This window comes from Callorhinchus milii, unplaced genomic scaffold, assembly GCF_018977255.1.
Source record: "Callorhinchus milii isolate IMCB2004 unplaced genomic scaffold, IMCB_Cmil_1.0 Scaffold5, whole genome shotgun sequence".
Lineage (NCBI taxonomy): Eukaryota > Metazoa > Chordata > Chondrichthyes > Chimaeriformes > Callorhinchidae > Callorhinchus > Callorhinchus milii.
The window spans coordinates 64671332-64696947 of NW_024704746.1; the positions used below are offsets into that span (position 1 = coordinate 64671332).

General features: G+C 40.1%; 1 protein-coding gene across 2 annotated transcripts in view; it reads left to right on the plus strand.

Moving 5' to 3' along the window:
- Positions 1-25616, plus strand: part of chchd3a (coiled-coil-helix-coiled-coil-helix domain containing 3a) — a 142793-nt gene that overhangs the window by 79470 nt on the left and 37707 nt on the right. Inside the window, exons 5-6 of one of the 2 annotated variants that reach the window (XM_007890831.2) lie at positions 19482-19496; positions 24148-24231. In XM_007890831.2, coding sequence (XP_007889022.2) covers positions 19482-19496; positions 24148-24231 — 99 coding nt within the window. 2 annotated transcript variants of the gene reach the window in all.

Consider the following 25616-nt stretch of genomic DNA (forward strand, 5'->3'; position numbering starts at 1 on the left):
ATTCTTGATGTACTGTTAGTTCTGTAAGATTTATATATGCATTGGCCAGCACAATCAGAACATTAAAACATTCCAGTACTAGTTGCTTGGGAAAGGCAATTTGGAAATGTCTCTGATTATACTGACTCAATACTTGCTTGAGAACGCTTTCTTTTGGATTAAGATTTAAATAGCAAGTCGTCCCTTTATTATGTCATATACATAAATCCAACTAAGCCTTTAGTTTAGATTGGATTGGAATTGAGGATTGTGTGCCAGCATAGGTACTCTATTAACTTAATCAATCAGACAGACTGTGTTTGTGTAGTGACGCCTTTGGAGTTGCCACAGCAACCCCGTAGTTGGGATATTGTAATACTCACTTGTATTCCTCCATTTTTTTCCTTTACTAATGTTATTGATTTCTCTCGAAGAGAGAGAGATAGAGCATCATTTCCTATTCATGAGCACCACCAATTTGATGTGTATCACAAATAAACATTTGCATAACATCCAATTTAATTTTGATGGCTTTCTAATTTAAGCACCGATGAGCAGGGAATGGATCCGGTTGTGGAAATTTCCATTTATTAACTGTTCTGCAATGGAATTGGCACACTGCACAAATCATTGAGCATCTTTTCAATTGCCATGATTTGCAAACTAAAATATCAATATAAAATTTTCATTACAGACCATAACATAGACTTACATTGTGTAGTCCAGCTCCAATCAGTCTCTTACACTGTTTGTGCTGATGGTGGGGGAATCCACATGCAACATTCAGATCTAGGAAAACGGATTGAATATGTCAAAACACTTCAACAGCCGACTTGGCACCCAAACTGGGGGAGGGGGTGGGGGGGGAGAGGAACGGCCGAAGGTCTAGTCGAAGTTAGGCGTGAAGGGGGGGCAAGGTGGAGGGACTCCGGGATTGAGTTTCACAAAGTGGGGGCAGGATGACTTGCCGGTGGATGGTGGGATTGGTTGGGCGAGAGGACATGAACAAGGTTGGATGATTAGGTGAGCAGAGAGAATGGGCAGGTCGGTAGTGTTGTAAGGTGCCAGTGGAGCTCTGCAAGGGTGGGTTTGATGGGAGTCTGGTGCGGGAGAGGTCATGGGCTGCAAAGCTCTGGATGCGCTATGAAATATGCGACCTAAAGACTAGGCTCCTGTATATTGGTCATTTAGTGTCCATGGTTGCCTTTGCCAAAAGCCGAGTCCGATTATGTGGACAAGAAAATCACTAAGTTGCTCGTTAGTTAATTCTGGGTGTCTTTGTTCTTTAGCAAAGTCACTTTCTTATAGATTGAAGGGAGAATCTTCTGCAAACAAGGAGTAGAAAGAGGGGGAAAGAATTTGGATTTTGAAATGTTTGAGTTTTACAGTCATCCTTGTCAATTGTAGTGACTATTTTTGTAGACAATAACTTCAGTAACTTTCACTGTCAGATAGATATGAGTATTGATATTACCTTGGCCTTTTCTTTTTTTTTAGCTGTCCAGTATTATAAAAGAAAACGACATGTAGATAAGTTGGAAAAACTAAAGACCCTGCCCTTTTATGTATCAGAGTGTTTTTTAAACCGTCTATAACCTGCTAGCCATTTTTGAAGCGTTCCTCTAGACAGCACAGCAGTGTGACATTTCATAGGAGCTGTTTCACTTCTCTGATGGGATCCTTGTGGATCGGGGCCCATCCGGAACCACTGAATGCAGCACCGTTTAATTATTATAGCTCAGCTAGCCAGCAAACAGAATCCACAGAGGCCGTTATTGGGACATGTCTAACCACCAAACAATATTAACTTCACAGATTCCAGAGGAATCTGTGTTTTTCTGTTCCCCGATCATTATTATTGGCTGCTGCATTTCGCCCACAAAATATACAGTCACTACACTTTACAGTATATGCTGTGACGCGCTTTGAGACACGTCTTGAAGACGTGATAAGGCACTGTATCAAATGCCAGGATTATTATTATTATCAGTTGATAGAAATAATTTTTTTAAGAAATTTATACAAATTATTGTAGCAGATAGACATGAAGGTTAGGTGGTTAGGTATAGTGGTGATTTTTCTAACACGAGATGACTGCAGTAGACATTTAAATGGCGTACAGAAGTGGGAATAAGAAAAGGTCATTCAGCACCTCTAACTCAGCATGTCCTTTAGGTTCAAACCCTCTGCAGCAGAGTGTGGTATTTACAAAGTATGTTATTGACGTTTGGCGCTTTTTAAAAAAAAATACTTGCTCCATCATCTTAAAAAGGTCACTCAGTGTGGAAGGCTTAGGGTCGTGCAGTATCTGATTACTGCACCGTGTCCGCCATACTTACGGCGAGATTGAATTCTGAATTTAATAGCAGCCAATGTTTTCCCACTGATACCTGCGGTGCGATTGCACACATCATTTCGTGTTTTATTTTGATGTTTTGATAGATTCGTTCTGCAAGGTAATCGACACGGGAAATGTAAGGAGGACCCGAGCTTAGGAGAATGTAGCTGATGAAGCGGTGCAATAAGTAGCCTGAGCAATATTTTTTCCTCTTGTTTCTTCTCCCCACCCTTTTCCCCATCCAGTTTTATTTCCCTGTACTATGAAGGCATTGTCAGGTTCCATGAGCTCCAGCTACCTACCAGTCCTTTGTCCAACTGCTCACACGTCATGTATGAACCAAAATTGGTCCGGATGAAGAAGAACCTTTGGCCCATCCAATCTCATCCCTCCAGAACCACCCACCCTACCTTCCTCCTATTTCGCCCACAAAATATACAGTCAATTCACTTTACAGTATATTCTGTGAAACACTTTGAGACATCTAGAAGACATGTTAAGGTGCTATATTAAATGCAAGGATTATTATTTTATTATTATTATCATCACTCCATCAAGTTGCTTTGTAAATGAGTCGAGTGGCCTACTCTCTACCTCCTTTCTTGGCAACCTGTTCTTGTCGCTGATTCCCTTCTGCGAGAAGAAAAAACTTCCTGGTGTCTGTGTTGGCAGCCTATTTGGACGTGAGACACGTGCAGGCTGAAACTGATTCTTTCCTCAGGCACTTTTCCAGTGGGGGCAGCTGTAGAAAATGGGCATAGGACCATCAGTGTGTTCACTTTGACATCACAGTCTGAGATCGGCATTGAATCAGCATATCTGACCACTTGTCCCAGTCTCATTGCTCCACTTGGTCGCACCAAACCTGATTGCTCAGTGTGACTTTGTGTTACTCTGGGCGATGCTCTAAGCCCAATCCCTACCTTATCAACTGACCTTTTTCTCTGCCTGTACAGTGGAGGAGTTACTTTGCAAAGTCTATTTAAACCCTGACCAGGAGTGTCATTGTTGAAGTGCTTTGAGTCATCTCAAGGACATCATAAGGCGCTATATCAAATGCAAGGATTATTATTATTATTGTTGGAAGATATTGAAACTGGGGAGTCTGATGTCATTGATGATACCTGACGCTGCTTCCAGGCCGATTCAATTTACATTTGTTCTGAAGTGATCATAGTAAAAATAAATGTACTATAAAAATGCCAGATTTTCAGAATTTTGGAGTTCCATTGAATGCAGGACTATAACATATACAGTTCAGATGGTCTCTTCCTTTCTGGTGAACGAATGAAATGTTTGAATTTTCTCAAACTTTTGGAAATGTGTCAAGTGTTTGCTTTATGTAATAAAGAAAGTCACATCACTGCATAGCTGTTTGTAGGAGAGTCAACATTAATGTAGACTGGTACATTTGAGCATCCGAGAATAGACTACTGAGATTATATTAAACCTTTAACCAAATTATCTTGCAATATTATGCTTTTTCTTAGTGATAAAATGAAGTAGCTTGGGGGGACGGGGAAAGAATTCAAGGGCTAAAATATATAGGTAAGTTCTGGTCCCTGATCCAAACGTACAACAGGCTAGGCCGATTACATATCACAATTCTGTGCATTTGACATAAAATTTTCGATGAACTCATACTGCATTAGATCACGTGTATAGATTCTTATTATGTTTAAATATCAGAAACAAGCTCAAGGTCAATAACCCCACAAGGATCTTCGGGTCAGTATTGACAGCAATAAATATTTTGGAATCAGAATTATTTCTGAAACATACTTTTAAAATAATCAATAGTAGATTCCGTTCCTGCAGTTATAACTCGTTGCACCCACTGCAGACAGCCATGTTGGGTTTATGGGGAGAGAAGATTAGCATAATGGGATTCCATCTGTCAGTTGTCCTCAGGAATTGCTCTCCGCGTCTACTGTTCAAGAGCAACACTGCAACCTAAAGGTGCGAGCTGCATCAGTAGGGAGGTCTCGGCAGTCCTTTAATTGGCTTAAACTTCACGCCGCAGTTTGGGATTGTTGTTCTCGGTTCCTTAATTGGCGCGGCAGTTTGCCAGGTTACAGCGAAAAGTAGAGGAACTGATTGATAGACAGTTCATAGCATTGTCTGACCCTTCCTTTTAGACTGAGGGTTTGCACCGTCTATTCAGAATCAAAATGTACAGGATACCAGGTTAGTGTCAGTGCATTACTGCTTCTCTTTAACGATTGTGAGCAATCAGAGTGTATGAAATATTTGGATCATTCTTAGTACAGGTGAGAAAACAATGCTGCAGTGTGTGCCTTTTTATTCTGCGGTTACTCTTGGGAAGGACAACACGTTTGAAATGATAAAATGGTGCAACAGTGAAATGATCCACAATCTTAGAAGTGCCTTTTGATTATTACTCAGGAAAGCAACGAGTAGAACTACCGTACAGTAATTGGCACTGTCTACTGGTGTATTATGCCAGTTTTTGCAGGTCTGAATGTTACAGCGCCTATGAATTAAGTTTTTTTACATGAGTGACGTGATCTCTGCTCTTCTCCACACCCATCCCTCTACCCATTCATCCCAAATGATGTGAACATCTATGGAAAATTGGCTTCTCAATTTGCTATTTTCATTCTGTTCAAAGGTGCCATTTTCCTCTGTTTCACCATATTGAACAATTCGCCTGGATCAGCTTTGTCAATCACTTACATAACTTTGACGTTCAGGATTCACTTATCTCAAAAGTTTCTCTTTTTCAAGCAATCCAACTGGATAGCTGCTTAGATTAGGTTTACACTAGTAGCAGTTCCGGGCTGTGGGGCCATCAAGAAGCGCCCCATTCCCCACCCCCACCTCCCCAAACATTCGCACTAGTCGAGATAAGTCCATATTCGATCGTTAGTGTGTTTCTAGATTTGTTTTGATGGAATATTGCTTGATTTATGGCCTGAATCAAGAAATATTCAATCAAGAAAAGTTATTTTGTTGGCTGACCAAAAAGATTGGCCTTAACTGGTTTGCACGATGGATCCTATGGGACAGCCTATAGCTTTTAAGGGCTTAGTAGAAATTTGGCCAAGTTGATTGTTGACATCTGAGCCAGTTCTGACAACAGACGGTTCTACCACAGTTATTAGTTATGGCAATCTTTCCGAGTGCCTTAAAAGTCAATAGAGTTCTGACGAAAGCTCATTGACCTGAAACGTTAATTCATTTTCCTCTCTCCATGGATGCTGCCTGACCTATTGCGTGTTCCCAGCCACTTCTGTGTGTATAATAGAGGCTGCTTATCCTTCCAACCATTTGCAAAAAACTTTGGACTTTCATTTTTGTGACTGGCATCCAAGTAAAGCAGTCAAATATGGAAATACTGCAGGATTAATAATAATAGTAATAATAATAATCCTTGCATTTGATATAGCGCTTTTCACGTCTTCTAGACGTCCCAAAGCGCTTCACAGAATATACTGTAAAGTGAATTGACTGTACATTTGTGGGCGAACGCGGCAGCCAATTGCGGACAGCAATGTCTCACAAACAGTCGTGGATTGAAAATGACCAATTTATTATTGTTTTGTTTTGGAGGGATTATTATTAGGCTCTGTGTGGAGTAAGGAAACTTGCCCAAGGTTTCGCCCTCTGCCTGGAATTGAACTCAGGTCTCTCACTAAAGTCAGCAGAAAGTATTGTTCAAGATTTACCTTCACTATCTTGTTAAGTACTTGAATACTTTTGTAAGGTCTCCTGTCAGATGCCTCTGTTTCGGACCTTTGTTTACTTTGTCGTTTCTCATAGCCCATCCCCGCTACCACTGAATTCTGCAATGTTGGTCTCCTCTGCACTCTCACTAAAGTTAAGCTGCACCCTTACCTCACAGTAACTAGTTCTGTTAGTAGATTTCCTGCTTGTGCTATATCAGATGCAAGGATTATTTTTATTATCTAACCTTGTTTGAATCCTACTATTTGACACCATGGAAGGTATTTTGTGTGTAAAGAATGGAAAGTCACTGTAGCAATGAAAAGAAGAGTTTACCTGTGATCCTATCAAATACGAATCTCTGACGATGCAAGTGATCATTTTTGAAAGCCATCACTATTTAATCATAATAATAATATTAATCCTTGCATTTGACACAGCGCCTTATCACGTCTTTGATGCGTCTCAAAGCACTTCACAGAATATACTGTAAAGTGAATTGACTGTATATTCTGCGGGTGAATTATTATTTCTAATAAAAACAAAATAAAAAATAAGTTCCACTTTTTTAAAAGAAAAAGAGATTTCCTTCCCATTCAGGGCAAGAACAATGGATTAGTCGCCACAGCTTTTGTCTAACTTTCAAATAACACATGGCTTTACATTGAGTGAAGTGTTGTTTTGTTTTCGGATAAGCATTCTTCTGTTCTTAATGGGGAAATGGAATTATAACAACCAAGGATTGGAAGAACAAATCAGCTTGCAAATAAATTGGCAGTCCATGCATTTTGAGCACATCATTTGAGACATTCGCTGACCAGCTGTCGAAATTTTTTGGCCCTTATTATTTGAGTTTAATCTGCTCCAGGTTCCTGAAAGAGAGAAACTGAACGGAACCAGCCAGGCGAGGTGAAAGTTTGTATTTTCATTATCAGTCTTGCTTTTGTCTCAGTTAGCTCGGTTTCTTGGCTGCTGTAATTCAAAGTAGAGAAGGTGAAACATAGCTGCCACTTTCATCCATTATAAATGATTTTTCATTTGAACATGTCGAATTGCTTTTCTGTTACAATGAAGATCAAAGGCCACTTTCGCCACTGCCACGCGCAGAGTATTTCAACTCCTTCCTTTTAAATAATAGGGAAGAGGATTAATTCACTCCAGTTGTGTATTCCTCTCAGATCTTTGTCGTGGCATGTGGCATTTGGATGACTGGTCACGGCAAGCTGAGTGGATTTTTTTTTTCTCTTGCCAATTTTTCTCTTGCTGATTTTCTCTTGTTAACTCTTCTCATAAAGGCATTGGTTCCATTCACCCTCCTTCACCTCGCCCAAGTATCCCAGTTTCATGAGTGAATATCAACAAGCTACAGTTACTAGACTTTACAGTATCCCCTGTGAAATGCATTGAAACTTCCTCCCAATGTGAAAGGCACTTGATCAAATACAAATAATAATCCTTGCATTTGATATAGCGACATTTCACTTCGTCAAGACATCTCAAAGCGCTTCACAGGATATACTGTAAGGTGAGTTGACTATATTTGGGGGTCGAAATTTAAACAGGATTCTAAATGATTTCTTAATATTGGCTGGTCGGTTGGTGGCAAGTATCATTAATATACCTCCATAATGTGTATTTTGTGGGCGAAATGGGGTAGCCAGTTGCTGACCGTAAAGATTTCCTATTCAGGGCAGGCAAACAAATTAACAGTTTTTCCAGTCTTCAGATCTTCATTGTTACTGATTTCTGTTGAGGCGATTCATGTTGTGCAAGATTGTCCATTTGGGATACTGTCATTAATACCTGTACTTTGTTTACTGGATACACCAGAATCTTAATTGAAATAAAAGTGGGTCAAAGTTGTATTAAGCGGTGTTACATTGTCTGATCTAGCACTATTTAGGCTCTGAGTTGGTCCTCAAACAGGTACAATTTGTTCTTGCACAATCTGTTTCAGTTACAAATAAAAGGAGTAAAATGCACCTGATTTTTGACGCAGTGACAACAATAATAAGCCTTGCATTTATATAGCATCTTATCACTTTGTTAAGAAGTCTCAAAGCGCTTCACAGAATGTACTGTAAAGTGAAGTGACTGTATATTTTGTGGGTGAAACAATAGAGCTATATAGGCTGAGAAAGCAAGTGGTTCAAAGTTTATAATAATCTTTGCTTTTGATAATCCTTGATGATCCTTGAGGATATCCAACTGAATCAGACTGATGCCAATTTGCCATTCTAATTCTCTGCTCCTCCTTAGGCACAATATCTTGATTGAAATGTTCAGGGCTACATTGATCAATCTGCTGACTACGCCTATGCTCATAGGCAATCCAAGATCTGACCAATAACAATTAAAATTAAGATAAGAGAAGTGAACTCTACTGATTGGGTACTGTTGTGTATTCATCTCGACTGCAACCTCCTGTAATCGTGCTGCCCAGCAAACACCAGCCTACCTCTACTCAGCAAACACTGGCTTGCTTCATGCTCCCTGCCCAATCTGCCCTGTCACTCTGGCCTCATTTGTGAGGTGCGATATCAATATAAATTGGTGTTATTATAGTGTGTTATTTCGGAACATAAGAACATAAGAAATAGGAGCAGGAGTGGTTTTTATAAAGTGTCATTCCACTTTCTATTTCCTGCCCCCCCCCCCCCCCCTCCCCAAACAGTAGATACCGAGTTCCTTCAAACCGTTAGCGAGTAACTTGCTGAATTCCACCATTTCCTGAAGTAACAACCTTTCCAAGATAGCCTTGGGCATCTTTCACTGACTCATTAGGGCAGTTCTGTAGAGTGATTCCTTCTCTGCTGGTTATACAGTCAAAAGATCTGTATCCTAATGTTCTTTGAAGCACTAACAGTTTGAACACTCCAGAACTACTTGTGCCTTTTCAGAAAGTTATAGTCCATTTGATTTGAAGTATCCTGCAAAGCTAATTTCAGCATACATTCCAGCTTTCACTCTCATATTCAGCAATATGCCTTGATTGTACAGAGTGCAAATCTGCCCTGGAAACATTAGTGATACCTCAGCAGGGAATCCTAGGTTAATCTGTGTAAAAATCAAACGATCTTGAAACATTCCCATTTATACTTTGACTTTCAAGGCAAACTCCATCGAATAGCCATTAAGTATTCATCTACTCTCAACAGTGAAGCTGAGAGAACTAACGCATTCTGGCCCATCCCTATGGGTAAAGGCTCATTTATTACTCAATGGGTGCTTTGATATCAATGTTTCATTGTGGTACAAATCAGCAGACACCATTATGCGACAGGTTGGTTATCTGAACCATTTTTATCGACATGATGCCAGGAATGACTGCATTACGCTGTTTTCCCATTGCGTAGCACAACTGCAAAAAAATATTTTTTGTTTAGTTTCTTTTGGACAAAAGAAAAGCCTCTGTTATTTTTGTCTCAATAACATGATGTGTAAATGGCACAGTGATCTGTTTATATAATTGCCAGTTTTAATGTTAAGATAAATGGAAATGGAATCCTCTTTAATCATCACTTCAGAATTACATAAACTTTATACTTTCTGGAATAGAGTTGAAATAGACCTGTGAAGATAATTAGACCAAAGATTTTGTTTTAAAAACACAACTGAATCATCTCTCATCTTATTCCTCTACTTTACCATCCAACTCAATGTACATCTAAGGTCTGAATGGGGTTTCAAGGCCAGGACAATATCTGTCCACCCGTCTGCCTGCTCTCCACATAATTTTGGATAGCTCCAAATCCATTTTGAGAGCTTTCTTAAAGACGGTTTGACTTGCTCCTTCTCTCACTCTCTTGTTCATCTCTGGCCACCGCTTTAAAATCTATAATTTTTACATATGAGTTGTTGGTGGTTGGAGGAGAACAGAAGCACAGAGCTTGATTTCAGTCCGCGGGAAAGAAAGAGGAAGAAGATTCATCAGTGAAGGATTTGAGCCACAATTGAGTAAAAAATTTCATTGAGTGTACGTACAGCAACTTTGATAATGTCAGCTGGTATGAAATTTCCCATTAACACTCCTGGCCAACAAACCCCCAATAAAATTAGTCATTCACTGCATGGCTGTTTGTGGGATATTGCTGTGTGCAAAATTGGCTGTGCATTCGCCCACAAAACACACAGTCGCTCCACTTTACAAAATATCCTGTATAGTGCTTTGGGACATCCTCCTGACGTGAAAGGTGCAATACCAAATGCAACGATTATTATCATAATTAATAATATATGGAATATAATTAATGTTAATAATCAACAATATTTTTGCCCAAATGAGAACTGGCAGATCCCTGATACTCGGGAAACAAGCAAGGGAAATATATTTACAAGAAAAAGTGTAATGTTTCACCTGTGTCTTAAGTTAATGGAAAAGAATACTTGAGGTGCCAGTGATGGTATTTTATTAATCTTCCTGCAATGCAGAGAGTTTTGCTGTTATGATCAAAAGAGCCATCTGGCTTACCAACAGATTTTTAAGTTGAATTTCTGCCTAATAATTCTGAGCCAGTAGATCTTTCTGGCCATGATATTGAGCTTCACCCACTCAGTGGTTTAATTAGAACTTGTATTATATTTGGCCAGTTTGCAAGGGGACCCTACACAAGGCTCCTGCAGAAAGGCTGTGCAGAATGGTGAAATAATGGTCAGAACTGCACAGAAGCACAAAGGTTTAGCGTTTCTTCAGTTGCTCCATACTGCTTTTATGGTGTATGTTAATGAGGGATCATTATACTCCAAAGCTTGAATCAAATGTGCTTACTTATCGTGTCTTCGTTTTTGAAAGTTGTAATAAAATGTAGAGACTTTTCTTTTGTTCAAACAAAAAGCCTACTCAGCAGCAAGATCACCCAGGTTATTAAATGCCATTTCAAAAAGTAGAAGATGGTGTTCATTGAATTCCTTGCTTCTTAACATTTAGTGAAACAGTGCAAACTGCTAATTACCAAATTGGCATCATCACCCACCTCCGCCACTACCTTACACCCCATTGCAGCCAAAACCCTCATCAAGTCTGGAGCTGTTGTCAGCTCCAGATTTGACCTTTCCAACACCTTGCTTGCCAGCCTTCCCAGCTCCATTCCTCCAGTAGAGACAGCAGAGTAAATAGCTACAATGGCTATAATAATAACCCTAGTGCTTTTTCATGTCTTTGAGACGTCTCAAAGCCCTTCATAGAATAGACTGTAAAGTGAATTGACTGTATATTTTGTGGGCGAAATGCGGCAGCCAAATGCGCACAGCAGTGTCCCACAAACAGTCGTGGATTGAAGTGACCAATTTATTATTGTGATTTTTTTTTCTTGAGGGATTATTATCAGGCGTGTGGTGTAAGAAAACTTGCCCAAGTTTTTATCATGCCGGGAATTGAACCCACTGAGCTACAGGTACTGATGATATCTGACCATAAGTGGGTTATGTTGGTCAGTCTTGCCTGGACAGGCCAATAAAATAACTATTTGCAGCTTTTCCCAGACAGAGCGGCTAAGAAAATGAAATCATAATTGTCAAATCACAATTTGAAATTGTTGCCCATGTTTGGATATATCAGATTGGCTGCTGTACTGTGGGTTCTGCCTCGCCATGTTAATCGAGCCTGTCCACAGATTCTGTACGAACCTGAAAGAGAAATAAGACTTAAATAAGCAACCAAATGGACCACTTTGTGAAGGATGCTTACCTGTTGCATAACGGGCAGACATCTAATGCTTCTAATCTGGATAATCACCAAGCTTGTTATAATTGCATTTTAGTTTTTAACGCAGAGGTAATATACTCACAGGTCATTAGGGAAGGTTTTTAATATAGAAGTGAAAAATCGCAGATGTCTGTCAGCATTTATTCAGACTGTCTTTCCTATTATTAGTGCCAGAAGAAATTACTTTTTATTTGTTGATCTCCAAGGAGGAATTTCACTGCAAAGCAATAAATGAAGATTACAGTTCATTTGCCTTTTCAGTCCAGAATAAAGATTATCTGTTCGGCCTGCCCCAATGGCTCAGTGGGAAAATGTACTGAATGTTAGTGATACTGAGCCATAAAAATCAGGAAGATCTCTGCTCCAAGCCAAGTTAGATGATTTCATTAGATGTGCTGAAGCTAAGATGGAGGGATAGCTGTCCAGTGAATCTTAATAGAAGTTGCATAGGAAAGGACTGAGCTCAGCTGTGATTATCATGGTTCACACATAGAGAATGGCCACACAGGCATGATATTGAAGGATGCTCACAGCTACAGAGCTCTAACCCCAGCGTGAGTCACTGTCTTCAGGAGAAGACATTTGGGGGGCATCTTTACAGTCTTTGTAAAAAAAAGGTCTTGTACATCTTCTAGTGTAGTTCTGTACGTGCCTTGAATTGTATTTTAAAAATTGATGATGGAATGGACCTAAAAGCGAAAGATAGACTAGCCAGCAGCAGCCTCTGCAGGGTGGCTGAGGCATGTGGCATCAAACTAGCCAGCACGAGGAATTGAATTAACAACACAGGAGAATGGACTAGAAAGAAATGTCAAACAACAGAGGCCAGGGAAGATCAAGCATGTCTAGTTGTCAATCAAGAGTTCGAGACAGAATAGAAGAATAAACAAGATTTGCTACCAACCTGACAGGTGAATGTTCTTCAGCTGAAAAGGTCCAAAGTACCAGACTGAAAGGACCCAAAGTAATAGCAAGCTGAAATTGGAACACGGAAAAAGACTTTGAAATGCTGTAAACACACTGCAAAACTCCCAAACCGACAGTTTAGATTGTCAATACTATGTTTTCATGCATCTTCTAATCCGATTCTGGAAATGTCTTCTTTTACAACCTGGCATTTTGGTAGGAGGACCTTTACAGGACAGCTTGTGGTGTTAGCTGATTAGACTCCAGCAATACCCCAACTCACACTTAGGGGTCCCCAAGTCTTGGTTCTTGCCAACCTGCGCCTAATACTTTACAGAATTAGGTGAGCAGGACATGTCCCTCCAGGGAGAGAGTGCGCATTCCATTCCAACAGTCTTATCTCTGGGATTTCCATGTGTAGGTGGGATTCATGGAAATCTCAGCTTGGTTTGAATACTCTTAAGCCCAGGTGATAGGTTTCCGCATGTGTCAGACACTTGGCTGACCAAAGTAAAAAATTACATTGGCGTACACAATAGGATTTGGATCTAAGCTATTTTGGAATCAATTTTTAATAATTTGGTCACTCGATCCACGACTGTTTGTGGGACACTGCTGTCCACAATCGGCTGCCACATTTCGCCCACAAAATATACAGTGAATTCAGTTTACAGTATAATCTGTGAAGTACTTTGAGACGACTCAAAGACGTGATAAGGCACTATATCAAATGTAAGGATTATTATTATGAGTGCACGACCCCAGGTGAGTTTAAGGTTACGTTTCCCTGTGTGACACAAACGGACGAGGTACTCTTTGTACATCCAGTGCAATTCATCGTGTAGCATTAGTACAGTGAATTCCAGCTCCTTCTTCCCTCTGCTCCCTTACCCCTCCCTCCCCCAATCACTGCTCATGGAAAGTAGCAGCTGTTGCATCAGTGTAAGAGGACCGGAGAGGTGAAGAGTCTGTTGGTAATCAGACCAGTGACATCTCAGGCAGATTGACAATCTGGGATGCGAAGGTGAAGATACATTGGTAGATATTCCGTTTTATTTTTAAAGGAGTCAAATAGCTGACGTAGGTTTACAAAATTAACCTATCGCTATCTTCTAACTGGAACACATTACTGAAGTTCATTATTAAATCAGAGGTACGCACTGGTACTGAGAAAATGCCCGACAGTACTGAGGGTTACTGACCCTCACCATAAGTGTTCATTAAGTAATGCCAATACTGGTGTTAGTTGTTTTCAGCACCTCTCTCTTAGATGTGAGCGAAGAACATCTGAGGTGAAGGTTTTGAAAAATCCTCTTGTTTGCCTGATCAGAGAAAGAGCAGATTTATAATACTAATAATCCTCGCCTATGATTTAGCACCTTATCACGTCGTTAAGACGTCTCAAAACGCCTCACTGAATGTTGTAAAGTGAATTGGCTGTATATTGCTATGACAATTTGAGGGCATCATTTTCAGAAAAGGTGAATGTTAAGTTAGTTTCTGTAGATTCCATTTGAATTGTACCGGTTGATGTGCAATGGGCCAACACCTGTCCCTTCATTGTAAAACATCTCTTCCTCTTTTTATCAGTGTTGCGTTCACAAAATCAGAATATTAAAAATCCCACATAGACTGGTTATTGCTTTCCAACATAGGCTTACAATATCTGCCAATAAAATCTGCTTCATCTGGTTATTGTAATAATGAACACTATGAAGACTGCTGAGGTTTGGCATGGTACTAAATCAGGTTTACACACCCATATGAGAATTTACATATTTGTTGTAATATTCTGTACATATCATTTGTGGAGTCCTGTAGGTCAGTGGTTAGAGCACTCGCTTTGCAAGTGAGAGACCTGAGTTCAATTCCAGGCAGAGGGCGAAACCTTGGGCAAGTTTCCTTACTCCACACAGAGCCTAATAATAATCCCTCCAAAACCAAAAACAATAATAAATTGGTCATTTTCAATCTACGACTGTTTGTGGGACATTGCTGTGTGCAATTGGCTGCCGCGTTCACCCACAAATATACAGTCAATTCACTTTATAGTGTGTTCTGTGAAGCGCTTTGGGACATCCTCCCGATGTGAAAAGCGCTATATCAAATGCAAGGATTATTATTATTATACAATACACATTGTGGAGCTGCCTTATGAATCTCCCTCTCCGCCCCCCAATAAAGGGAATGTTTTAATACTGAATGTGTTCACAACGACAACCCACGTGCTAGGATCTATCTGGGGACGTACAGATCTAAATATAGATGGATAATATAAAGGTTAAGCCTTTGGTAGACAAGTAGATCTTATTGCCATGCAAACTGGAAAAATAAGCTGACAAGTAAACCCATTAGCTGCTTCGTCTTCTAAGGCTGTCACCATTACTGCTTCGTTTGTTTGACACCAGAGAAAGGGGAAAGATGTTTACTCGGAGTCCTTTGTCATATTCCTCTCGCCTGTCTGCGCTCTGACAGTCTGCTGTTCCTAAATACACCGCATAAGCCCTTCCGCTAAAGCGTTTCCAGTTCCTGCTTGTATCATCTATGGTAGTGACAATTACCAAGTATTTTCTGGGTGGTTAAACTTTAATTTATGGGGTCTAATGGGAGTGTTACCAATACAAAAACCCCACGCAAATAAATTCAAGGTTACAATGGATAATTCCACAAGCAAGATTGATTCCACAATGCAGGATCCTTTTATGGAGTCTTTTGTACTCTGAACAAAATTACAATTATTTCTTCTTACAATTACTCTTTACCTGTAAGAGATTTGCTGGAGTGCCATTTGTTCCATTCCACTAATCACTTGTTCCCAGGTAGTCCGTTCCCATTGTCTAGCTTCATAATAATAATAATCATTGCATTTAGTATAGTGCCTTTCACATCAACAGAACGTCTCAAAGCACTTCACAGGTATATTGTAAAGTGGAGTGTCTGTATTTTGTAGGCGAACTTGGCAGCGAATTGGCACACAATCTCCCACAAGCCGCCATGAAGTGAATGACCAGACCAGAATGTGAACGACCCTTCTTGTTTCGAATAGAACAATGGTATCTTCAATGTCTACCTAAACAGGCAGACAATCTTGGTTTAATGTCTCGCCCGAACAACAGCTCCTCCAACAATGCAGCGCTCCCCAGCACTGCACTGGAAGTCACCCCTGGAATGTGAGTTCACGGCTTTCTCACTCAGAGGCGAGCTTACTATCAACTGAGCGAAGCTGACACTTGACACCTTGATTGTTGCAGGCAGTTAAGCAGCTGCTGCTCAAGGTCAACACCGCTGTTTGGTGGAACCATTGCTCAATAGATAGGGATGTGAAAGATGATATGGTTGGCAACAGAATGTCAGAATCGAGGCATTCTTCTGTGGTGGTTTTGATAGACCAGTTGCTGAGCCACTGCTCCTGGGCGCTGCTAATGACAGCCCGACTCATCGGCAGGACTTGGAAGTGTAGACCAGTCACTGGGAGCACGGGATTCTTCCTTCCAATTTCCGGTTAAGCTTGCAAGATGAAGCCCTAACATTAGGTTTGGTCCTTGCTTGCAGTAGGAAGCTTGTCACACAGTGCTCTTAATGGCCGGCAATGTGGTTTCAGCTGGTTAAACTCCAGCAGATCCCCCAACGCACACCCTGCAGTCCCAAAACCTTGTCTCTTCTCAACTTTCCCTAATTGTCTCCAGAATCGAGTAAGCAGCATGCATTTCTCCAGCGAGAGAGAGTGCGTATTCGATTCCAGACGCAGGGAAATTTCCACGAGTAGGTAACATACATAAGTGGAACTCTGTCTGTTTTCGACACTGAAACACGGTGATGGGTTTCCGCGTGTGTCACACACCCGTCTGATCAAAAAAACACTTGCTTTTTGTGCTGCCACGGATCCAAGCAAAGCACGCCCACAAGTTAATTCTTATTTTACATCCTTTCCTTTGGAGCAGAGGTTGCTTTTGAAAGCTAAGAAAGGGGAAAAATGCGAGGATTCGTATTCCATTTAAAGCACGATTTCCAAGACAAGTGCATCGGTGCCAGAGATAGATATTGGTGAGGGCTCAGTGAAGAGCAGCTGTGACATGCCAGGATGTGAGCAGCTCAATAACACTGACTACAAAGAGCTGCCTTCCACTGAGGCCGTCTGCTTTCACACACAAAAAAAAATTCTATTATAATTTCGCTTTGAAGATGCAAGAAAAGTGCTTTATTAGAAACCATTTGGCCATCTGGGGATATGCTCAATAATATAAACACCATCTATAAGAACATAGCGCTGGAGTGAGACGTGATCTGCAGAAGTCCCCAGGCATGCAACAAAACAGCAAGGACTTTCATGGCAATTAAATACTAAACAAATCTTCAATTGCCCAATTTATGAGAGGGCACCAGACCGTGAATGCACCATTAATGACTGGTCTGTCATCTAATTTTTCTAGACAGGCACCTTAAATTACAAAATTTTGCAATGTAGTGTACACAATTATTCTTTTAGCCAAGCAAAGATATCCAGTATGTCTGCTTGGTTTAGCTTTCGCTGCCAATGGTGAGGAGAATGGCATTAACCAAGATTGTGTCTAGTTGGGGTCCAGTTGCTGACAGAATAGTGTAGGGGAGAAGGGGTGCCTTGGTTGGGGCATTGATAGTGGGGGGCAGGAGGGCAGTGGCCAGTTGAAGCTGCTAATTTTTACAGTAAAACTCACATAAGTCTGATGTGTATAAATCGTATAGTCGCACAAGTCAAACATCTGCCAAGTCCCGTTTAAGAGTTTATATTCCCTCCAAGTTTGACATAAGTCATACTTTGCATAAGTCATATTGAATGTACGGTTCCAATATATATACATAACATACGTAACATAACATACATAACACCATAACACAGGCTTATGTGAGGTTCATTGTATCACCTACAATATACAGTCTGTGAAGCGCTTTGAGACGTCTCGAAGATGTGATAAGGCGCTTTATGAAATGCAAGGATTATTATTATTACTGTATTAGAGATTTCCGTACATGGTATTAATTGCTGAATAGACGTCTCCTGGTAGTGGCAAAGGTGGGTAGAATTGCCCTTCGAACTTTGATCTATTCGGCGCTGTTTGGACTTGATCAAAACGGGAAAGAAAAGATCTTCACTTGAACAAACGATTGCTCTGACTCTGCAGGAAAGGAACAGAAAAGATGATAACCCAGCAATACCCGTCCGTCACAGAATTGACTGAATTACATTCACAGTTTGACTGGAAATTAAATTACGCCCCATGCCTCAAAAGCTAATGCCTTTTAATGCAACATTGTCTTTCTAACCCCATTATTGTTTGCCGATTTCCTGATGCTTCAGTGATACTGGTGACTCCAGCTTGCTTCATGTTAAGTCTGAACAGTGACCTTTCCTTGCAGTCCTTTAACAAAATAGTTGTAGGATTTTCATGACAACCATATTCTTTTTATTTCATTTGTGTTACTGACAGTACTCAAGCCCAGCAATATGATAATTAACTCAACTGATGACTATCACTTAATGGGCCTCACAGCGTAACTTGTTCAATTTAATAGTGAATCTATAGAATAAATTGACGTTGAACATCGACAATGGATTATAAGAGCTCTTCAGAGACTATTGTAACTCATTTGTACCTGTGACAATTGCGACCAGGCCTTGCGTACTAGTGAAACGACTGATAAGAAAGAAGTCCTTTGTAATATTTCACGTCGCAGCTCGCTTTCTTCCAAATGAATGAAACATTACTGGTGATTTCACAAGAAAGAAAGCAAAGGCTCAAAATAGCTTGCCTTCTATAGGACTGACTGATGTTATTTTTTTATAAAGGTGCTGCATCTCCTATTTCTAAAGTTGGATAAAGCAGAATTAAGTGTGAGCGTGTGTGCTTTTCTTTTTCCCAAATCCTTTGTTTCTCTTCCATCTGTGTAGTGTGTCTCTTTTGGCTTCCGTTTCTGGCTCTCTAACCCTATAATGACCTGAATTAAATCACTCTACCGCCCGTTCAAACGTGCACTCCTAGAGGGGAGGGGAGAATTCTGCTGTTGGTTACTGTGCGCAGACTCGATAAAAGATTTTCTCTAAACTTTCAGTACCACTTTACTTCCAACAATGCAGAACCCCCTCAGTACTGCATTGGATTGTTAGCTTGGACTGTATGAGTTCGAAGTCGCAGTGCCAAAGTGAAGCAAATTGTTCTGCATAATTGTCATACCCCATAGCAAGAATGAGAGAGCTGCTCTTTAGACCAATACAGTGCAAAGAGAGCCTGATCAATGTCTTTCAGTAACACAGTGAAGATGTTAAACCATATATTGTGATAGAACTTCTTTTCTGCTCGAACTTCAAATCAGTCTATTTCCCTTTTATGTTGGATGATGCAGTGTTCTTGTTTTTGTAGTTTGGTTGATTGGGTTTCTTTGTGCTCTGTGAACGCCAGTGCCAGACTGAAGGCTTTACTGTGTTTTCAAGGTGACAATTCAACCACATTGCAAAAGGTCATTCAAGTCATTCCCTTCAATTACCATTGTCTCATTCCGTACCGTTCATCCTTGTTGCAAAGTCTCTCATTCACAATAATTATCTATGCAACTACTAATCATAATGTTATATTGAATTATTTATATTGGAGAAGAAATTGGTCTTCACACTATAATTATTTTTCCACAAATTCACACTTGTGTGGCGGTGTACCTTGTGTTTAATGCAATGTCGAGTACAGCTGTTCGTTTGAATGAATAGCACTGCTGTTCTTCAGTCGTGACTATGTCCCACAATGGAATTCAAAGTGTTGGGGCTAGTTTAGAAATTAAGTCATCACTCAGAACAGGATATGTTTTAAATATGTATTTTTTTTTGCACGCACACATCAGGATCTTGAAAGAAAGGTGAGATTTCTATTATTTATTGAAATGGATTTCCTTAACTACTTTGTTGTAGCATAAACATCTGAACTTGAATAGCAGTAGTTATAGAGATTTCTATTCATTATTGAAAAAGATGTACAGTCTCAAATGGGGTGGTTGGTTTCAGTAATGGGTCAAATTGTCCTGTTAATAATTATAATAATCCTTACATTTGATATAGCTCCTCTCAACTCAAGAGAACATCTCCAAGCATTTCAAAGGATATACCGTAAAGTGTTGTGACTGTAATTTGTAAGCAAATGAAGTTGCCAATTTGTGTACATCATTGAAGTGTACGACCAATTTTATTTGGGGAATTGTTGACCAGGACAATGGGAGAAACTCTCTAATTTGAATAGTGCCATAAGATGTTTAACATCCAACTGAACAGATAGCCGTGAGTTCAGTCTCAACAACGCAGCACATCCCCCAGCAGTGCCTTGGAATGTCAGCCTAGACCACAGAGTTCAAAATACACAAGGTCCCGCCACTGTACAGTACATCCTGTGGAGTGCTTTGAGGCATCTCGATGATTTGATGAAGCGTGATATCAAATGCAAGTATTAGGATTAGGGATTTTATGATAAAATAAAATCCCAACATGGGACTTGAACCAACAACCAACCTACCGCTATTGCAAAACACAGTACGTTGCTCTACCAAACACAGAATTTGTTGCCGTCCTGGGGATAACTAACTTGGTCAGAATTTGTTGTTTTTGGAGGAGAGACCATTATTGCGTTTGATCTGCATTTTTGAGACCTAGAAGAGGAATTGAGCCTGCAGAACCCAATGTCAAGACAAATCTGACATCTTCAAAGGAAAGGAAATGGAAAGCCTTTAGTGTCAGGAAGGTGAGGAGATCAAAGAAATTTAGAAAAAGAACGAGGGCATGAGGCCTGCCAAACTTAATCCACTATTTTATTAGACAACAGCAAGATTTATAATCGATTTTTTCTCACACTTTCTCCATATTCCTTAAAACCTTTACTTTCCAAGTACCCATCTATATGCCAACACTGCAATCTGCCTTCTGGGGCAATGCATTTTACATTCTCACAACCCTTTGTGTGAAGATGTTTCCATTTTTAACCAGAATTATTAAAAAAGTATATGAAAAGGTAGAAAGGCAACCGGGAGAGTTGGATTAGGACTTGATGGTTCATATGAAGAAAACAGCACAAACGTAACGGGCTAAATATCCTGTTTCACTGGTGTAACATTTGGGGTATTGTTTATCCCAGGTATTATGTTTTGGATTCCAATGGTGCATTGGGTAGAACTTAGTTGTATCGGAACACATTTGTGTGGAGTTTTCTCAAATCCATTAAAAGTCGGCATTAACAGATGGCATTGTAAACTTTGGAGATCCGAGCTCTAAGCTTGGACAAAGGATATGAGTCAGTCCTGTTCTGAGCCTGCAATTAACAATGGTCCCCAGAATACCTGTATCATTTACTCTTTAAGTGCTATCAAATTGATCACTCCATTTGCTCTACTTCAAAAGCAGACCGATTGTGTTAAGAAATGCTTTGTGAATTCAGGTTATGTGCAATAAAACTGACTCGCCTTATTTTCTATGCATTTGGAAATACTAAAAGTTTGTGACAAATTATTCATATCAGTTCATTGTGTTCAGTGGAAACACATACCCACACTGGGTATGTGACTTAATAGCTGAGTACTTTGTTCTGTTTTTACTACATTGGAATATTGCAAGGCTTACCCTAACGTTTATTTGAGGTTTAAATGAGATTTATCACAGATCGAAGTCTCCACTGTAAACGTGGATTCTGTTAACATCCATTAGTGAAATGGGTTTTGGGTAGTTGCAATCCACCTCCCAGTGGAGATGATTGTACAGCACTAAACAGCCTATGGAGTCGGGCAAACATGCTAAGTACTGCGTTTATCAGGGTAATTTGTGTGAACACGTCAATAATGTTCTGTACACGGAATATTGCATTGCCGCAGAACACTGAAGAATTTTAAAAACAGATCCATGAAGAACAAAGCTTCCTTTTGAGGGTTTGCAATGTTCTTTTGGAGTAACGTGCTCATTTTCTTTTCCAACAACCTACTGTGGTAGGCCAGTTGCTTAGCTATTTCCACCTACCTGCGGTTTCATGGAATAAATAAGAGTTCACTGTCTCTTATTTCAATAGAGAGAGAGATTGAGCTCTTTTGTTTTTTGGCCTTTCATGTTTTTCGCTCCTATAGAATGTCTTAACAAAATGCTGTACTCCAAAAAGCGCTCGTGCACTCAGCTAAAACTCACTAAACTTAAGCAGCAATTTAATACTGTACTTCTTAGAGACCAGAAGTACTATAAAGCTAATTAAAACTCCAATTTCTTGAAGGTACATCTGATAATAGCTTCCTTGAAGTGTTTGTAACAAAAGTGTAATAAATAATAATCATTGCATTTGATATATAGAGCCTTACACATTGTGAGAATGCCTCAAAGAGCTTCACAGGATTTACTATGAAGCGTAGAGACTGTATTCTGGAGGCGAACATTGTATTAATTTGATTTCAAAGAAACCTGACTAGCCTTTAGTGGATTGCCTCTTGCTCAGAATTTCCATCTTCGTGGAATTGGAAGTCTGAATACGTGATCTTCTGTAGCACAGCTCACCACACCCTCAGCTTTCGGTCATCTTTACCTTCGTTCCCAAACAAAAAGGATGCTATTTAAGTATAAATTATTATTTTGTCTCACAAATATTTAGAATACAATTTGCTGTCGCTGAGTACGTGAGCCAGCCATCTTAGAAAGCATCCAAACCTCTTGGTTCGGTTGTTTTATCAGTTTTCTCCCCCACTTTCAACCTACACACCTGTTCCTTGTTCTGCTCTGCTACCAGTCCAGTTTTGAAGGCTGTGACAATTCTGGGCTATATGTTCTACGGGCAGTCCTGAGGCACCTTGCCCGGCTGCCATCGTTTATGTGTGAGCCGGACTATATGGCCTTGCAGGCTGTTCCATTCTGAGAAGGCATCTTAATCAATCCCAGTCACCTATTATCCAAGCACTAACACATTCCAGTCATTACTGAACAGCAACTACAAGTGGAAACCGCAGCCCCTTATCTTTATCTACGCTCCACAACCCAGTGACTGGCAATGCCCATTGTGTCTGAGATCAACTAACATAACGCATAGTGTGGCTGAGCCCAACTAACTTAACACAAAAAGTTGCTAAGTGCTGCATTTGCTGCATTAGCTTTCCATTGATAATGATCTATTCACACTGTTTTGTGCATGCATTAATGTATAAATGGCAACGCATTAGTGCTGAGTATCTAATGGAAATCTAGTTTGCTGAACATAATTTCAAAAGAATTTCCGTTTCTGGTATTTGGTGAAATTATCTCCCAGATGACCCAAACATAGTGAATTTATTATGTTTGCTACTCAGGCAATGAGCATAGTCTAGGGTGATCCTCCAGTGCAGTAAAGGTGGAGCCCTCCACTTCATTGTCAGAGGTGCCATCCTTCGTATAAGATGTAAAAGTCTCTGTCTGCTCAGGTGGACATTAAAAATCTCACGGCACTATTTAAAAGGAGAAGGAAATTTCTACCACTGTCCAAGCCAACAATCCCCTCAGATAAAATTGGTCATTCACCTCATGGCTGTTTGTGGGACGTGGCAATTCACAAATTAGCTGGTGACGAAGGCAGAGTCGCTATTCTTCACAGAAAAAAATTGTGAACGCTTTTTAGACTTTTTTTTAATGTAATAAGACGGGATATCAAATGGAAATTTTTTTCATTATTATTCAAATTGCTAAGAACTTAAACGTTTCTGAACACAAGAGGAAATTAAGATAATTTTCACCTCATGTTTGGCTCCCATTATTATTTCAGCACAGGAGCCTGTCTCCAGTTATTCATATTGGAAGGCTTTAGTTGACACCATCTCTATATTCCACACAGCAGTTCATCAAGGATTCATCACAAGATACTCAGGCAGCTGCCAATGCCATTAAAGCCCCTTGAAGGGAAATAGTAATACAAAGAATAGCATTTTTAGTGCGTTTCACTATCGGTGACCTTTTTTAAGAAAGAAAATTGAATGCGAAAACAGCTAGGAATAAAAAGGAAAAAAATCCTGTTTAGTTTTATTTTTTATTCAAACAGCAAGCTGATGGTATCAGCAGTGAGAAGAACTGACTGGGAGGAGTTATTGTGCCCAACAGTGCAAGGTAGCTGAATTAATGCACTCACACTGAGTTGAAATGAACTGATCGTCGAAGCATCCCGTATTAATGGCATGATCTGTACTAATGTTGATTCACCTACATTGCCCTGCCTGGCTCAGTCACTCCCCCCTGTCCAATATCCTTCAGGAATGTCATCAGCATTTAATATGAAAATCAAAATATTTTCAAATAAACCTACCGGAAACAAGTATTGTCGTTTCTAATTATTTGTAGCTTTAAACAAAAAGGCTGCAAGGTGTCATTAGTTTTAGTGTCATTAAGCGCTCCAGGACCCTACCCCATGCGAAGGAAGCTATATGAATACAAGTTGTTATTGAATTTTGAAAATGATAGCCGTTGCATTGCCTTGTCTGTGGGGCAATGTTTTTCTTCGCTGAATTAAAGAAAGCTCTGTTTTTCCATTCGCAGGCAAAGAAACTGGAAGAAAAGGAGAAGGAGCTGCAGAAGATGGACAGCTACTACAAGGATCAAGTAGCCAGGTTGGAAGATATGGTAAGGAAGCATTTCACTGTTCAAATGTCCTTCCTACTTGCCAAATTCCCTAGTTCTTCCCTCCACAAGCAACAGACCAACCAGAACTGCAGTCCATGATCTCTCCTGCAAGCCCATAACTCGCATCACTGAGCTCCCTTAAAGTGCTTTAAAATGTTGCAGCAATCCTAATTTTATTACACAAGGAATGAAATTATTTAGGATCTGCTGCAATGTAAAAAAGATGTCGCTTTGTTCGGTTTGCGTTGAAGGAATCATTCAAATCCATTCCTGCTGCTTCGGATTCAATCTGTAAATTGATTTCCTCAAGCAGCGCAGTGCCCTGTGATTTTTAGTTTTATCATTGCCTTTTGAGTGTTGCACAAATATCCTCTGTAGCTTTTCAAATACCAGGGCCTTGGCATAAGTATGTTTATAGAGGGTCCAAAAATACGAGCAGATCTTTCAACGCATTGTTTTCTTGAACCAGGCTTCTACCGTAGCTTTTTGTATTTCCATCACTATAGAGCGTGGCCCACTTCATAGAATTGCACGCAACATAACGTCAGCAGATTTTTGTCATTTGTGAAAAGGATTCCATCAGTGTTCGAATAGGAAGTGCTCTTTTCTCCGGTCATCTGCAATAGCAAGATGTCTGGTCCGTACAGCTGACAGCTTGTGCAAGTGGTTCAGTTGCTAACAAAAGAAGAACGGAGTCTGCAACCCCTTCCCTTGTCTAATATCCCAATCCAATTTGAAGCAGATTTGATGCAGAACCAGTTACAAGAATCTCTGCCAAACACTTGAATGGATAACCAGCTTCAGTAGTTTGCATCCTCGAGGAAGCTCCACCTACTGAGATTAGTGTGACATGGTCATAAAAAATTGATTATTATTAACAAAATAGCCTTTTCAAAATTATCTTGCTTTAATCTAAATTAATTATGTTGCCTAGTTTTGCTGCCATTCCACTGCTTTTACTTTACATTGTAATTTCATATTGAGAAAAGATACAGACCCATTACTGAGCCATGTAATTGGTCGCTCGTCAATTAGACGAATCCGAGTGCAATTTTAGCTTGGTTCGTTGTTGATGGCAACCACCCATTTTTGTCTAAACTCAAAGAGCTGCATAAAATGAAGGGCAACTTGTACCATTTATAATAATATCGAATAATAACCCTTTTGATATGGAGCCCTATCACATCATTGACACATCTCAAAGCGCTTCACAGAAATATACTGCCGATCTACTAACAAACGGGTTCCTACTGACTGCTTGGTAAACAGGCATTTGAAGTAAGGAAACTTGCTGAAGGTTTTGCCGCGCCCGGGAATCAAACCCGTGTCCTCTCGCTTGCGATATGATCGCACTAACCACTACACTATGAGACTCCACATTTAAA